This window comes from Aulostomus chinensis, chromosome 18, assembly GCF_037954235.1.
Source record: "Aulostomus chinensis isolate RoL2024-O1b breed Wild chromosome 18, RoL_Achi_v1.0, whole genome shotgun sequence".
Classification (NCBI taxonomy): domain Eukaryota; kingdom Metazoa; phylum Chordata; class Actinopteri; order Syngnathiformes; family Aulostomidae; genus Aulostomus; species Aulostomus chinensis.
The window spans coordinates 4646982-4662500 of NC_141337.1; the positions used below are offsets into that span (position 1 = coordinate 4646982).

A 15519-nucleotide genomic window follows, 5' to 3' on the forward strand; every position below is an offset into this window, starting at 1 on the left:
GGTATCGTCTGTGGAGTTGAAATGTACCGTGGAATCTGCGTATGAAGACGTGAAGAAAAGTGGAGGGAAGAAAGCGCCCCCCAACGGTGGACCTATAGCACTTGAACAAACATGAACCTGACATTACATATTCACACTGAAGATTGAAGTCGTTGATCATATCAGAAACCCAGTTCCAGGACGGTAGCAATGCAGCAATGCAAAGAGTAAAACTGCTCCACTGCAAGGGAGAACCTTGTTTCTTTTTTCGTGTTCGTGCAGGAAAATTCCCCTCATCAGTGCTTTATTACACATTTTACTGCTGGGTTGATAGAAATGGTGCGTAAAATTAAAAGCATCAGTTTAATGCATCCAGTCAAGACACAGCTTCTTTGGCTCAGTTTATTCTGCTGGAGTATTTAATTCATCATATGTTCTATCTCAGCAATTCCTACATTGTTAAACATAAAATATCCAAGGTAACAATAACGACTGCAGTCTAAAATAAATAAGAGCGGTATTTGCTCCTGACATGAAAAAACTTGTTGTTATCCATCATGTTTTACAGGCAAGTGATACATTTTTTGCATTCTGAATGTGGGAAGTCCGATTTACTACAGTCACCAAGTAAGTGTGAGGGAGTGAGTAAGTGTAGTATCTGCTGCTGAAATGTACTGCTGCACTCTTAAGTGTACTAATAGGGGGACATTAACATCTTCACCAGATGTATTCACCCATAGTTCTGCAGACATTTTCCCTCAGGACCAATAACTTCGACCAGCTGGTTGGTTTTGACAGCTAGTCATGGATGTCTGGAACAAATTTGTCCAAGGGTAAAATGGAGTGTGAACTCGGCAGTTGGATGAGTGCTGCACAGACCTGAGTCTGTTGTGCCGATGAAGGAGCAGAGGCAGAATGTGAAGCACTCAAGTTATTTTCCAGCCCTTATCAATGGTAGTGATCCAATAACTGAGATTTTGTGTACAAACAGGGTGGCCGGGTTTTGCCTGGGAGAAGAGGGGAAGAGCTCCGGTATCCTGCTCCCTCACACGGACAGGAATCAGCTGAGGTGGTTCAGGCATCTCATCAGGATTCTTCCCGCTGAAGGTAATCTGTGCACGTCCAACAGGTAGGAGGCCCTGTGACTGACCTCTGACTCAATACCGGGGTTATCCACTATTTCTTATGTTGCCTGGGAACACCTTGGGGTGCTCCAGTAGGACCCGGAGTGAGCTGAGAGGAACGTCTGGGTTACCTGAGTTTGTGGCAACTGTGAGCATCAGCGGCAGAAAATGGATGTGAATATCTGTACACAATTTGGTGTCAAACATCAAAACAACGTGGGGACCGTTCAAGACTCTGACCAGCTGCTGGTGCACCAGGAAGAAGTCCACATTTAACCTCTCGGGGAACCAAAAATAGGACAAAATTTCATGGCAAATCAAAACTGTTGACCACAAATTTCATGGCTCAGTACAACATAACTGGAGGATCTGCCACCAGAGTCAGAACTTATCCTTTGGGGACCCTGACTGTCTTCAAAAGAAATTCAGGGCAATACATCAAAGTGTACAGAAGTTATTTCATACTAAACTACAAAATGTTCAAAATACTACAATATCAATTACTGAAGTTAGACGGTGACAATGCATACCTGTAAAACTTGTACTAATCCATCTGTTCATTGATTTATTGAGGTTGATGACTGCCAGATATCTCTGACCGGGTCAATGCTGACAGAGCGGCTCAGGAGAGTGCTGGCTTTGCCATCCACTCACATACGATTTATAATGTGATGTGTTTGTTAGCACTACCGTTACGTTTAAAAAAAAAAAAAAAAAAAAAGGTCTTCCCAACAATTTGATCATCACCAGATTTAAACATGTTCCTGACCAGACATGTCATTGCAGCTATTCCAGGAAAGAGATGGCTGCTCTGATGCAACTAAATCTAGTTCTGCAGACACCATCAAAAAGTTAAATTTAGCGCGATGCTCCACCCATTCTGGTCCCCGCAATACTCTCTCTCTCTCTCTCACTTTCAACTCCTGATACCAGGACCTCTCAGTTTCGACGCTGTACGCCATCTTAGGACCCACAGGACTCTTTTACCAGCTTGTAAAGCAAATCTGTCTTACGCGTTTTACCACTTCACAGCAGACACTGCAAACAGTTTTCCCACAGACTCCAGTGCATTTTATTTTGCTCAGATATTAATTAGAAACAGCCTGCAAGGAACAAATCTCAAAGCAGATATAAATTAAAACTTCCTTGAAAGATTACATCAATGCTCATATGTCCATGGAAACCACAGTAATATTTTTCATCGCTTTTAAAAATGTGGCTCAGTACCACCAAGTGGTGTGTTCATTCTGAGCAGATTAAAAGCTCACTAAGCTATACAGCTTTTAGATATCTAATTTTGAGATGAGAGTGGAACAGAGAGAAAAAAAAAAAATGGCGGTCAGAGATTTAATGGAGAAGAGGGCGTCTCACTTGGCAGTTCACTCATAGTCATTAAGCCACACCAAATGCAGCAGGTGGTGAAAGTAACTGCTTGGCTGAACACACCCAGAAACACAGGGTGTTTGTTTCGAGCTGCCGTGAGAGAAGCTGGAGAAACTGAGCTGAGCACTGTTCTCATGTGTTCCATCGTCCTGGTTCCGGTGCTGTTCTTTCACATGGCTTTCACTTTGATCTGCTTCATCTTCATCTGCTTCTTCTCGATCTTCTTCTGCTCACGTCGTTGGGCCGCTTCCTGAAAAAGGAATATTTCACACATCAAAATGAATGTTGGAAATTACTTTTTTTTTTTTCCTCGGTGCGACTTCTTAGAAGAATTTTCTTAAAAATTAAATTCTTCATGCCAAGCTTACATGCTCCGGGCTTTAATTTCATTTATCACAAGCATGTTCACAAACACAATTCCAGAACAAAGGGGCACCTGTCAATCAAAACACTGTATCCTCTTTTAATAGAATCATCCAACTCATTTAGGCTTACCAGAAAATCATCACTGGAACATATGTCAGAGTGATAAGAACAACCTACAAGACCAGAATTCAACTATTGGAAAAAAATGCAAGGTGGCACAGTGGTCAGCACTGTCCCCTCACAGCAAGAAGGTTCCGGGTTTGATCCCCGGTTCCAGCACGGGGTCTTTCTGTGTGAGTCTGCATGTTCTCCCTGTGCCTGTGTGGGTTCTCTCCAGTACTCCGGCTTCCTCCCACAGTCCAAAGACATCAAGAGGGGACCAGGTTAATTGACCGTAGGTGTGGCTGGGAGAGCCAATGGTTGTCTGTCTCTATGTGTTGGTCCTGTCATGGACTGGCGACCTGTCCAGGGTGAACCCCGCCTCTCACCTGAAGGCTACTGGGGTAGGGCACCTCCCCCTCAACAGGAGAAGTGATAGAAAATGGAAGGATGGAAAAAATGCAGCTGGCACTATTTGCTTGGCACAACGCCCAAACACAAACATGGGATACCGCGAACAGCCACCAGGGGGCCACTGAGCTCTGCTGGCTTCATTTTTGAGGCATGATGCTGGTCTTCATTAACAAGCCACCATCTACCATCAATGCCATAGCTGCCCATATATCACTACAAATGTGTCACCTGAGAACAAAGAAGAAAAGCAACCTTGACCATCGTTTCTTTGTATGTGTGAATGCACTGTTTGCCATCCTTGTTGCAAATGTTATCTTTGGATTGTTGTGAGTGTGCAGACCCTGCACGAGTTGGTGCAAAGCCTTAGCAAGCACGGTGATAAAAGATTTTCCAAAAATGCTGAACTACAATAGGTTTCAGACCTCCAGACGGCGTTGTCTCTCGGGGTCCTCCTCATTCATGATCCTCTCCTTCTCAGCTCTCTTTTTCTCCTCACGGCGAGTCTGGGCAGCTTCCTGGCGCTGAGCGTGAGTCTGCTTCAGGAAGTTCTCCTCCACACGGGCCCGGTTTCTGTCTGCTTTCTGTTTTCCCTGAATAACCAGAGAGGGGGGAAAAAAACCCTTGTAATGTTAACATTTACTCTCAACCCTGAAAGGAAGCCGGTGTTGGGATCCTGCTCACCTCTCTGTTGAGACGGAGCTTCTTGACTTTATCAATGCTGTAGATCACCATGTTCATGAGAGGGAGCAGAGCATCCATGTCTTTGGGAGAGGTGTTGCCCATGCCAGGCACTACACACACACACACACACACACACACACACACACACACACACACACAATCAGTGACCATAAAGGGTGTAGGAGTAGGACTTTTTGGAAAACAGCAAGGATAAAATGTTCACCATTAAATGTAAACAGCAACGTCTTCTTGGTCTCGGGCAGCTTTAAGGGCTGGCCCTCCCTGAAACACAGCACAGGGATGAGAAATACCAGACAGAAATAGTACAACGTTGAACACAGAGGAGTAAAAGATTAAACACTCACTCTTGCATAACTTTTGGACCAGAAAATTGGTCCGAGAAATGGATGGACTCAATCTTGTCAGCGTGGTTGGTGATATAATGAACCATCTAAAAAAGAAAAATTGAATTGTAGAAGTCAAGAATCCTGCTCGGTGCTCGTACGTTAGCTGAGCATCCAACTTAAGTCCGTACCTTGTTGTCCATCACGCCATCAGTGACCTCGCCCATCTCACTTAGGATAGCCAGAGAGTCTGGGAGTCCAAACTTGGCACCAGACTTCGGCTTGTCCCCGCAGAACTCACTCTGTGGAAGACACGAGGCCGTTGTTCGAGGATTCATGACGAGATGAACAGAATCAAACACACATGATCGATAACTGTCTATTGGTATGGGGCCCTGTGAACCCAATAAATGTTTTAGAATTTGACCGAATTCCATAGGAAAAAAATGTCATCTCAGTGTCTCATGTTGAGGATGAATTCAATCCTAAGAACTCAATGAGACAATATTCTAGCTTAAGAAACTCAAGGTGTAATAAATTAACCAGATACCTGCTTCATGCAGTTCTGAGACAAAGCTGCCTGTCAGCGTGGAACGACTTTAAGAGCTTCTAGAACGGTTTAGGGCTAAACGCTCCACACTATCATCCATTATCCTTTCATATGATACTTGCAGATTTTTATTTAATGTCTGCCTTTAGAACAAAGCGGGAAAACAACAATGAGAGAGGATCGTAGCAGTAAATGCTGCGTGTGGAGATGTGCTTGGAAAGAGTCCAGAATCTGGCAATATCAGAACTAAGATGGCTGGATGCTCGCCTGACTAAGTAAGAGGGAGAAACTGAGGGAATATTTACCAAGTCCTGCATCTCCTTCTGAAGGCGGACCATGGCCTTCTTGGTGCCCACAGCAAACACAAATGTGTCCATATCCTCATCATTGAGAGTCACTTTGATTTGCTACACACACACACACACAAATGTTGTTGGTTAGACGAAGACTGTTTCGACACGCAAACTCTGAACTGCTGCAGGACCGGTACACACCACTTGATCGCAGGCCGGCCTCATCATCCTCGCCAGAACGTTGAGCAGGTCCTGCCGCTTCAGGAACTACAGGATGACAAGATTCATGTCATGACTGTGTCTGAATACGCTGAGAGCGAGGCCTCGTGTTCGCCACTTGATAGCGATTCATTTGGTCATGGATGTTGCCTGTCGTGTTAACACGCACGTTGTTTACACAGGAATAAACGTCATCGATATTTGGATGAGTCGTGCTGCTTCAGTCAGGCGCAATCAGGTCAGACGAGGACAAGCGAAGAACATTTGTAAAGACTGAGGTGTTTCAACTGCCGTTTCTCCTGATGACTTTGTAATTCTACAAAGAGTGTTCAGAAGAAGAAATCCAACAGACTTGATTTGAACGCCACATTCCACCGCTCAGGAGTGGGCCGTTAGAGAGAGGAGAGTCTGTCAGCATGAAGGAGCTGGTATATCGACTGTGTAAAGACAGAAGCTATGAAAGCAGCAACACAATCAATCTAAAAGCTCCTTGAAAAAGACAAACACTTCAGTTTTGTGCAGCTGAAGATGGAGAGCGGCCATCCCGACTGTTGGTTATGATTGATGGCTTTTTCACAACAGTGCACGTATGAAAGAAACGTAATGGAGTGTGCACACAGTAGCGCAACTCGATTTACAGCCAGAGACCCAAAGCAAACTTGCATCTCCCAAACTGACGTTCCAGACTTGAGAAGCTGGACACGCAGCATCTCCTTGAGCTGTCCTGCTACATGTGATCAGTCTTGACTGACCTAAACAGGAGCTTGACATTCCAGTAGAGGTCCTCCAGTCAACTGTAGCATTTCTTTTATCATTTCCACGATCCAAGATCTTACTACTCTTAAGACTTCAATGGACTTTGCTCTTTGAACGGGTGAACTTGAGGCTTCACTCACATAGTTGGTGTGAAACGTCTGTATTTCCTGAGCAGACACTCTCTGAAACATCTGCTATTATTATCATTGTATCAGTGGCATAAAATAGTCTTGATATAATTTATTTATAAATCATTTCTCGGACACACACACACACCCTCACCTTCAGCTGGATCAGCATGCCTTCACAGCACACACGCCCGGAGCACCACAGGTTGTAGATGTGCTCATTTTCCTGATTCAGCTTCCCAGTGCTCACCGCCTCTTTACTGGTTCCATCATCGCCTGTGTACACACGATGATGCGTATGATCAAAGCCACTTATCACAGTATTTGATGCACTGACGTAGCATAGCTGAGATACTTGAGAGGAACTCACCGACCAGCGCGAAGTTGCTCTCTAAAAGTTCTCGGTGGGAGTTGAACCAGGCATGAGCCAGGCGGCTGTTCTTGTTCTTGCCGATGATGTAGTTCATGATGTAGGCCAGCAGCCCTGTCACCATCAGGATCTCCATGTAGTAGCTCTCCCAGCTGTTCTGCAGGTGCGCAGGAACCTGCAGACAAAACAACAGAAGGTCCTTTAGAATAAAAACTGACTGCACAAACACTTTAGGCAGTTCAGTAGAGCACAAATATTAAGTGATAAACATGGAGTTTTTAGTCTAGACAGATCGCTGAGATGAAAACAGGAAGATTTAGAATTCAGAAGTTAACCAGGGCAGGAGATGCTAAGGTGATGCTGCTAAAGCTTAAATTTTCAGTGCTTCCATTGTTGTTTGTGTTAACTGCCTGAATTCTCTACAACTAAAATTCAACAGCCTCCACACAACAGCAGAGTGATTTGCATTTGTTTTCAATTTAGCCCACAGTTTTTTTCTGCTCCTGTAATAATAGAGTTTTCAGCAAATGATGGCAAATTCAAACGTAATCAATAATTGGAACTTCCAGAGCAGCATGAACCAAATATGACCAATTTTACTGGTAAATGTGATTTGGGGTCTTCATGACTCATAAGTAACTGCAAGTGACAATCTCTCTGAGGGGATTTTGGTGATGAGCCCGACTTAAGCATGAAGTCAGACTTACGGTGTGGATTATGAGAGAGTCCTTCATGGAGTGAATCATCTTGTCCATGTCTCCGATCCCCTCAAACTCCTCCTGGTCATACTTGCTGTATATATCTTGATCCTTCGGGAGATGTAGGTCTGATTATAACCACTTCATGAAACAGAGGCGAGATATTGCAGAATCCTGGGAGCTCAAAGGCGTACGCCAGGTGCTAACATGCCACAAACCTGTGTCTCTGAGTCCTCGAAGCCATCCTGGCCATCCTCCAGCTCCACTGTGGCTTCATCTTCATCCTCATCCTCCTCTGGCTGTGATGAAGGGTTGACGCGCGGTGGAGGAGCAGTTTCTGTCTCGGCTGCTGTGTCGTCATTCATGTCCTCAAATTCTGCAAAGTCATTGTCATCAAAGTCGGCGAGGTCCTCGCCGTCATCAAAGTCATCATTGTAGCGTCCCCTGGAGATGGGGAGGGCAAAGAGGAGCAGCAGAGTGGGGACCAGGAGGAGGAACAGACTTCGCATGGCGGGATCTGCACCAAAGTGGAGAGGCAGTGTCAGAGTAGATAAGACCGAAGGAGAAGAGGTTGAAAACTGGTGGTTTCAGAGGTCAAATAAAGGTCATCAGCGCTACCAAAACACAAGAACTCTAACAGCCTTTTGAAACACATAGAACTGTAGGACTGACAGAAAAACACACAGTTTATTTAATAATTCATAAGCAAACACTTCAGGAAGGATGAGCTCTTGTTTTCATTATCTTATGCAGCATAACATTAAATGAAATATCGCGTTCTATACTGTGGGACAGATGAAATGAACCATATGAACTGGTTATCTTGGGCTTTCAAACAATGAAAGACGGTACTGCAGAAACTCTCCAAGCCGGGTGGCCTTCCATTGCCAGAAGTCGTCACAGGATTGGCCTGAGGATGAGGATCTACAAAATGGCACGATAATCCCAGAATATTTGTAAACGTGACATATTCACTAAATTACGTGTCACCTGCAACAACCTGTCACTTCCAGGCATTTCAAAAGTTATTCTATAACCAGGTTTTGGGCCTCCATCAAACAAGTGAACGGGTCCATACCAGAGGAACCTGCTGGTAGCTAATGACGTGATAAAATCCCAAAGAGTACACGACCCCCTCGGACCGAGACTGCCCAGAAAACACTGACTGAATCCCGCAGTCACAACCTGAGTAAGTTGCTCCTGTACCTCTCAATCACTGTCGACAGAAAAAAAGACACGGCTGACATATAAAGATGCAATATTCAACAACAACTACACAAAGTTCAATCGAACTTAATGGGCTGTATGATAAGTAGGTGAATCAGGTGAATATTTCAGCGCTATGGCTAGCAGAAGCCAGGCTAACCTTTACAACGGGTTTGCTAACTGACGAAAAAAAAAAACTTCCTGCGTTTTGACGTGGCTTTAGAGTGAAACTACTGACGGGGGATAAAATGACACTAGGATTAAACCCCCAACCGCTATGATGTCACAGTGACCCACCATCCCCCAGCCGTCCCCACGCTATCATTAGCTAACTTAGCCTTGCTGTCATTAGCATGCTACAGACGGCTAACTAGCATGGCACCTTTTTGCGAGCAACCAACCTGAGCGGAAGTCAGCTAGTTTGTTCTGTTTTGAACCATAACGCGAAAATAAATGAATAAATGTCTTATTCAAACAAACCAAATGGAACCAAATGGCAACTTACCAGGAGTGTGACAGTAACCGTAGTGTTGGATTAGCTCAAGTAGCTGGAAGTGTCCTGATACGACACCGGGAGCTCCACTCTCTGCCCTTTCAAAGTAAAAGTACCGATAGCTGCAGTCAATTCGAGACAAGTCATCTGACCGCCACGAATTAGCCTAATATCAGGCGGATGGTATTTATTCATCCGACTTGTTCGAGTTTAACTGGTGTATTCACCTTTGTTGGTGAAACACCTGGCATTCGGCGTATAAACGTATTAAAGAATTAATTGTGCTTCTTTAATTGTGCATCTTTAAAAGAAAATGTACCAATCATAATGAACAAAAAGTGGCCAAAAGGTCACATGTGATGCTTTTTTTTTTTGTTTGGCTTTTATACCGGTTCTTTCCTTATTTGATAATTTGTTTATTTATTGATTTGCATCCGTATTTTTTGTTTGTATTATCATTAGAATCTAAAAGCCCAAATGGTGGAACGAACGAACGAACTACCCAACCCTGTGCGTTCTGCTGAGTCCCTTTCTACTTTTAAGAGTTAATTGAAGACTCAATTGTTCAGAGAGCACCGAGGCACTGAACCTGACTCTTCTCCTCTTTGTCCTGTGGGGTAGAATAAGTCAGAGGGTCCAAGACCCAGCACTTAGTGACTATGTAGCACTAACTGTGTTGTGTGATGTTGTATGTTTGTCTAAAAAAAAAAAAGGGGGAGGGGGGGGGGGCGACACTTCTTCTGCCACTAGATGGCAGTACCTGTGACCAAATCACAACTGAAGCACTTTTGCCCTTCCTATGGGCTTTTCCTTAATTAGGTCTAAATTCTTGCTTGTGTTGTACGTCGCTTTGGACAAAAGCGTCTGCTAAATGAAATTGTAGAATTGTAGAAAATAAATGGGTCACAGTGGTGACCCCCTCTCTCCTTGGTGCTGAGATCCAGGCTGGTTAGCTTGGCCCTTAGTGGAAGGGAAAGTGTTCTTAAAAAGTCTCCGCGACCCTAAAAGCAAATATCTGCCACATTATTCTCATGTTTTCAATTAGGGGGGGAATTTCATAGGTTCAGGCCTCATATTATATCCTTTTCCGACTTAAATTGTGCCCCCTGATGGCCACATGTACAAATTGCAACCTCACGCTGTTTTTCAAAGCAGCTTTAACAGCCTGGTAGTAGTATTTCCGGTTATTCAAAATAAAACGCACGATCTTGTTGCCTTAAACTTTGAAACAAAGTTGTACTAAAACAATAATAGTTCAGTTTCAGGCATCCTCATTCATTTTGCATAGTATCCTTTCAAACGTTTTGCAGGTTTTAAGATTTTTTTGGATGAAACCACTGGGTGAGAAAAAAACCCTACAATTTAATTCTATTTCCCACTTAACCTTTCAAAGTAAGGCGTTATACTATATAATTAATGTATAATTGACACAACATGTGACTGTTGTGTTCATGGTTATCAAACTGCTTAAATAAAGCATGCACTTGTATCAGGCTTATCTTTATCAGAGATATTTGTAGTTTCTTCAACTGACAGGAAAGAAATTGAGCAAGAGTTGAAATTATTCTTTTGTGATTATTGACCCACTTGGCTAACACATTGATTTGGATCTATATGCAGAAAGAATGTAATCAATGGAAGCTTGTGCAGGTTTTAGCTGTTATTTTCATGCTAAATTTAAACTTAGGGGATCTGAAACATGTGCAGCTAGACCTTTAGAGTTTAAATGAAAAAAAGATGGCATCCTTTTATCAGCACTGAGGTTATAAAAGGCAATAAAAAGGCGTGTCCTCCTTGACAGGGTCACATGTATGTTATCAGGCTGTGGGGCTATCAGTCATTCCCTATGGATGTGGGGAAGGTTGACAGACGAAGACACGGGCAGCGCTTCGGTTGATGGCTTTATTCCTGCTGGTGTTAATCATTTTCTAGACACAACAAACTGATAAACAACTTCAACAAACAAGCATTTGAATGAGATGCACATTTCTGAGACACACGGAGATTAAAAAAAACAAAACAAAACAGCGTAACTGTAGGGTTGCTATGCAAGCTGGATGTGTTAAAATGCCCGTCGCCAATGGATAACAGTGTTACTCTGAGTTAAATTACTGATCCTATAATATCATATATACAAAGGTGTATGTTAAGAGACAGACTAATAGCACCAATACCCAACTACTAGTTGGTTGTAATCTTTGTTTATATCATGTATGTATGTATATACGACAAAAACAGGATGACTTAAACCCTTCAAATCACATTAAAACATTTATACGCAAATGCCCCCAAACTCTAGGTGCTCAATCCACTTGAGAATCATCTAGTAACAAGATTAGGTTGCTCACTGATTTCCTCACTCTGGCAGCTGAATATAATCTTTAACCTGCTGCTGCTGCTTCATCTGGTTTGACCTCCACACCAAAACACACAGAGGAGGAGGAGGCACGTGTTGGCGGAGGCCTCGTGTGTCTGTACACACACACACACACACACACACACACTCTTTATTGCTCTGAACATAAGTTCCTGCCAGTAGATTTCCTGAGATTACGACTGTCCCCTCCTCATCTCTCTGCCCGTGTGGCTCTCTATTCGGCCACCAGCTTCCTCAGCCGCTGCAGCACATCCTCCGCGTTGACCCACGGCACCGTCACGGCCTTGAACTCTCCGGGCATCGCTTCATGGGTCTCCGTGATCAGCCGATGCATGGGGAAGTCTCGGCGTGGGAAGACCACATCCCGGGGCCCCAGAGAGAGCGCTGGACAGAAGTCGTTGGCCCCATCTCCCACATAGAAGACCCTCTGATAGGGGCGACCCCGCTCCTGTGTCCTCCGTGCCACATAGTCCCTGACCACCACCTGCTTGCACATGTTTTCAGGGCAGCGCTGACAGTCGTGGGAGTGGAAGGGCCGCATCACCAGCCGCCCGTCCTTGTTGAAGGTGGCCGGGTTGGTGAAGATTCGGTGGAAGAGTTGGCGAGCTCCCACACGGCGCAGCCAGGACTCGATGAAGAAGGTGTTGGCGTCTGACACCAGCACCACCTCGAAGTCCTGCGGGGGGCGGGTGCGGAGGAACTGGAAGAGCGTGAGCATGCCAGGGGTGGAGGGTAATTTCTCCATGATGCTGCGCATGTCGCTCTCCGTGACGCCCTGCTCCGCCAGGTAGACAAGCACACGCTGCATGTATTCGTTGTAGCGGCCCGGCTGGTAGGTATCCTTCAGCCACCCCGGGAGGTGCTGACCCGGGGCGGCCTGCACCACCATGTCATCACTGGTTTCATCCACGATGGTCTCATCAAAGTCAAAGAAGATGAGGAAGCGTTTGTCGGAGGGGATGTGAGCGGAGTGGGAGGCCATGATGTCTGAGCGTCGAGACCTGGGGGGATCCTCCTCGCCTGGAGGGTGGGGTGGGACATAACAGCAGTTGAAGATTGATTCCCCCATGACTGACTATGCCACACCTCTTTTACTGTTGCCAAGCGGCATCAATTCTCTCCTGCTCTGCCACTCTCCGGCATCCCACGCAAGGCAGGTCACGGAAAGGTGGAGGCTACCGAGGATGGCTTCTGGGAAACATTTATGCACAAATAGACAATGAAGGAGGTGGTACAACACAATCAAGCTCTGAGATATAATGCCAGTGTGACAGAAAGCAAACAGCAGCCAGACAGCTTCAAGGCTTCCTGCCGGGGCTGGAAGCGAGAAAACGGTCGTGTTATTTTTCAAAAACTAGACGAGACCAGCAACTCCTGCAAGCAAGCGAGCGAACTGAACCAGCAGGCAGGACAGGTGGCTGTGCAAGGCGTTATTCAGCGAGCGCATTTGTTCCTCCACACCTGTGATCGAGTGTGTCAGCAGTGGGTAACGGCTGATCTCATGTGGCGCATCACCCAGGCAGGTGTCCTCGAGCTGCAAGACCCATTTTGGGGAGAGAACACAGTTCAAGTGAAGCTGCGAGAGACCGCATCAAGTCCTCAACTTCTTAAAATCACAAGACAAACGATTTCTGAGTTATAAAAGCCACTTAATCCATCAACCTGCACAAGATTGAGTCACACGGATGAAGGACTCAGTCCCACTGGAGGGACTTTTACAGACTCCTTGAAAAGGTTAAATCTTAAACCCATTTGGCTGTCAAGACATTTTCTTTTTTGCACTTTATACAGTTCAACATTGGCGTTCGTCTTCGTGGGTCGGATCAGGCAAGTCTGGTACAAATTTAGCAGCCTGTCACCGTAAGTCAAACTAACCTACTTTCTCACAAAAACATCAACATCAGCAGCAGAGCGCCTGCCTGCGCCTCACATTCAAAGTTGAACTTTTGCATCCTGCAAGAAAGAAAGAAAGAGAGTATCACCGGTGTAGGTTCCGATCCGCGACGTCGATCAGGTCGGATCCGGTTGCAGAGAGAAGAAGAAAGTCCGCTGGTCGGCTGAGACGCGCTTTTATATATGTGACAGTCAAAAACACCACCGTGGCGCTGCCGTGGGCGCGCAAAACCCACCCATTTAATAGCAGCTCACAGCGCGCGTTCACGTGAGAAGGGGAAGGGAGGGGAGGAGGGGGGTGAGAGAGTGCGAGGGAAGAAAAGAAAAGAAAAGAAAAATATTCAGTTTCCTGAATGTATCCGCAGGATGTTTGTGCGTCAGTTGGCTGTTTATGTTCCAACGTCTGCGGTTAATGATCCGCGTCATATGCCAGATTACAAAATCCTACACGGTGTTCGAAGCCATTTTATTTCTCTCAGAACATCTACTTCCCTCCTTTTCAATGGAACGTTAAAGATGTGTCACTCTGGGGATATAAATAACCCAGCCCAAGGTCAGGTTCCGCACTGTTCTATTAAACTTTGTGAACAACCAAAACTGGTGGCTGTGGAAGCCCACTTCAGCCAGTAAAAATAGATAAATAAAAATAAATAAATACAAAATTTAAAAAAATAAAGCGGCCCTGATTCAAAACAAAACAAAACAACTTTGTTGGATTGTAATTGACATGAAACAGAAGCCATTTTCTGATGAAAAGTCCGAATTGTGAGATAAAGACCGTTGTACAAAATTTACAAAGTCATGTAAGGAGTTCCCTGTTTGCGGGGTTAAAGGTCAGCTCGTGGTTTAGTGCCTGCATTGTCAGTTGATGTCCGCGAGGGTCTACGGACCACAACACCAGTGACTGTAGACGGACTGAGTGTGGAGGCGCGTCTATCGCACCCAGCACTGTCCAGCAGGGGGCGCACGCAGCTCCAGGCGACTCGCCAGCAACAAAAGGACAAATATTAACACTCGTCATCTCTCAAGTATCAATATTCTCCTTTTCTTCACCTCCTTTCTTGTTGCTGAGTTGGAAAAAAAATGAGAGTTCTGTTTTAATGTGCGCATTTCGCAATCTTAACGACTGTTGTAGCGACAGAAGGATACAAAGTTGTGGTGGTTTGTCGCTCCTGCAGTTGAAATGACGATCGATCAGGGAGAGTTTACGTCCACTTTTTTCAATTTTGATCCAAATCCCGTGCACGTCTGCTTACACTTATCTTTTTTTTTTATATATATTGCCACATTGTTTAAAATTACGTGCAAACTATACTGCACTTTAAATAAACAAACAAACAATGGACTGTACGTAGGATCCCTGGCACGTCTTGTAACGGTTCCACCAGTTCAGGAATCTGGATCCGTAGGTAGATCGGCGGAATCCTTCCGATATCCGATCCGTGAGCAATATCAATGTTCCGATATTCCTTATCGATATCTTATCACACGCACGTGTGGGGACCACCAGGCTGGTGGAGGCTCTGTTGTAGTCTTTGGGCCACAGTGAGCGCCAGTAAATTAGATATTTAACCCCCCCATTTACACAGTCTGGAACGCTTCCCCCTCCACTCTCAGAGATAAAGACCAAGATCTCCTGGCGCGGTGGAGATGCGGGTTTGTGACGTGAATACAGTTTGTGTCCTTGGATTTCTCATGGTCGCGAGGAACTGGAACCAGGGATGAAACTGTATTGCATGAGAGGGTTTGGTTGGATCTGAGTAAGTATCAAGACGTTCCAAATACTGATGTGTTTGTTGAACAACAACAACAAAACCTCACAGCGATGGGTTTCATGTTGTTTCACCAGAAGACAGTGGTGTCGATGTAGCCGTGCAAACACAGTGACTAATGAACCGCACAAATCCTAGAGTGACAAACACAGGGCTGAAAGACCCGGTGTGTTGTGGTGTTGTGGTGTTGGACCCCCCCCACCCCCCCCTCTCCTGCCTCCCGCCTCCTCTTATCTGCCTGCTGCCACACGTGGCCACCTCCCTCCCCTACACCAGAAGGCCTAATGACTAACAGCTGGGGTGGCTGACGATTTTCAAACCCAAAAGGGAATGGAGATGTACACGCGGTGTGTTATTATCTCCTCCGCTCGTGA

At 45.2% G+C, this 15519-nt stretch overlaps 2 protein-coding genes across 6 annotated transcripts; both read right to left on the reverse strand.

Moving 5' to 3' along the window:
- Positions 1–2138: 2138 nt before the first annotated feature.
- On the reverse strand, positions 2139–9275 carry ccdc47 (coiled-coil domain containing 47). 2 transcript variants are annotated; one of them, XM_086184518.1, is made up of 13 exons: positions 8771–8896; positions 7623–7921; positions 7414–7515; positions 6707–6881; positions 6491–6612; positions 5435–5500; positions 5246–5347; positions 4582–4692; positions 4412–4497; positions 4270–4328; positions 4047–4156; positions 3788–3955; positions 2139–2736 (listed from the first exon to the last, which is right to left on the reverse strand). In XM_086184518.1, the coding sequence occupies exons 2-13, from the start codon at positions 7911–7913 to the stop codon at positions 2656–2658; spliced, it is 1473 nt and encodes a 490-aa protein (XP_086040644.1). In that variant the 5' UTR covers positions 7914–7921; positions 8771–8896; the 3' UTR covers positions 2139–2655. The 2 variants fall into 2 exon arrangements, with proteins under 2 accessions (XP_086040644.1, XP_086040643.1); XM_086184517.1 differs by lacking the exon at positions 8771–8896 and adding an exon at positions 9116–9275 and having other exon boundaries at positions 2140–2736.
- Positions 9276–10991: 1716 nt separating this feature from the next.
- On the reverse strand, positions 10992–15325 carry phospho1 (phosphoethanolamine/phosphocholine phosphatase 1). Of its 4 annotated transcripts, none has more exons than XM_086185755.1 (3): positions 13463–15325; positions 12942–13014; positions 10992–12500 (listed from the first exon to the last, which is right to left on the reverse strand). In XM_086185755.1, the coding sequence occupies exon 3, from the start codon at positions 12460–12462 to the stop codon at positions 11695–11697; it is 768 nt and encodes a 255-aa protein (XP_086041881.1). In that variant the 5' UTR covers positions 12463–12500; positions 12942–13014; positions 13463–15325; the 3' UTR covers positions 10992–11694. The 4 variants fall into 4 exon arrangements, with proteins under 4 accessions (XP_086041881.1, XP_086041879.1, XP_086041882.1 ...); XM_086185753.1 differs by having other exon boundaries at positions 10992–12671; XM_086185756.1 differs by lacking the exon at positions 12942–13014.
- Between the last annotated feature and the right edge of the window lie 194 nt (positions 15326–15519).

What these genes read in the sequence shown, in the direction of transcription:
- ccdc47 (XM_086184518.1), bottom strand. Translation starts at nt 7,913, where the DNA reads ATGCGAAGTCTGTTCCTCCTCCTGGTCCCCACTCTGCTGCTCCTCTTT. An exon ending in ACTCTCTCATAATCCACACC is followed by an intron (nt 6,882 to 7,413) that starts GTAAGTCTGACT and finishes TTTTGTCTGCAG; the next exon opens with GTTCCTGCGCACCTGCAGAA. An exon ending in AGAGACAACGCCGTCTGGAG is followed by an intron (nt 2,737 to 3,787) that starts GTCTGAAACCTA and finishes TTCCTTTTTCAG; the next exon opens with GAAGCGGCCCAACGACGTGA.
- phospho1 (XM_086185753.1), bottom strand. Translation starts at nt 12,549, where the DNA reads ATGGGGGAATCAATCTTCAACTGCTGTTATGTCCCACCCCACCCTCCA.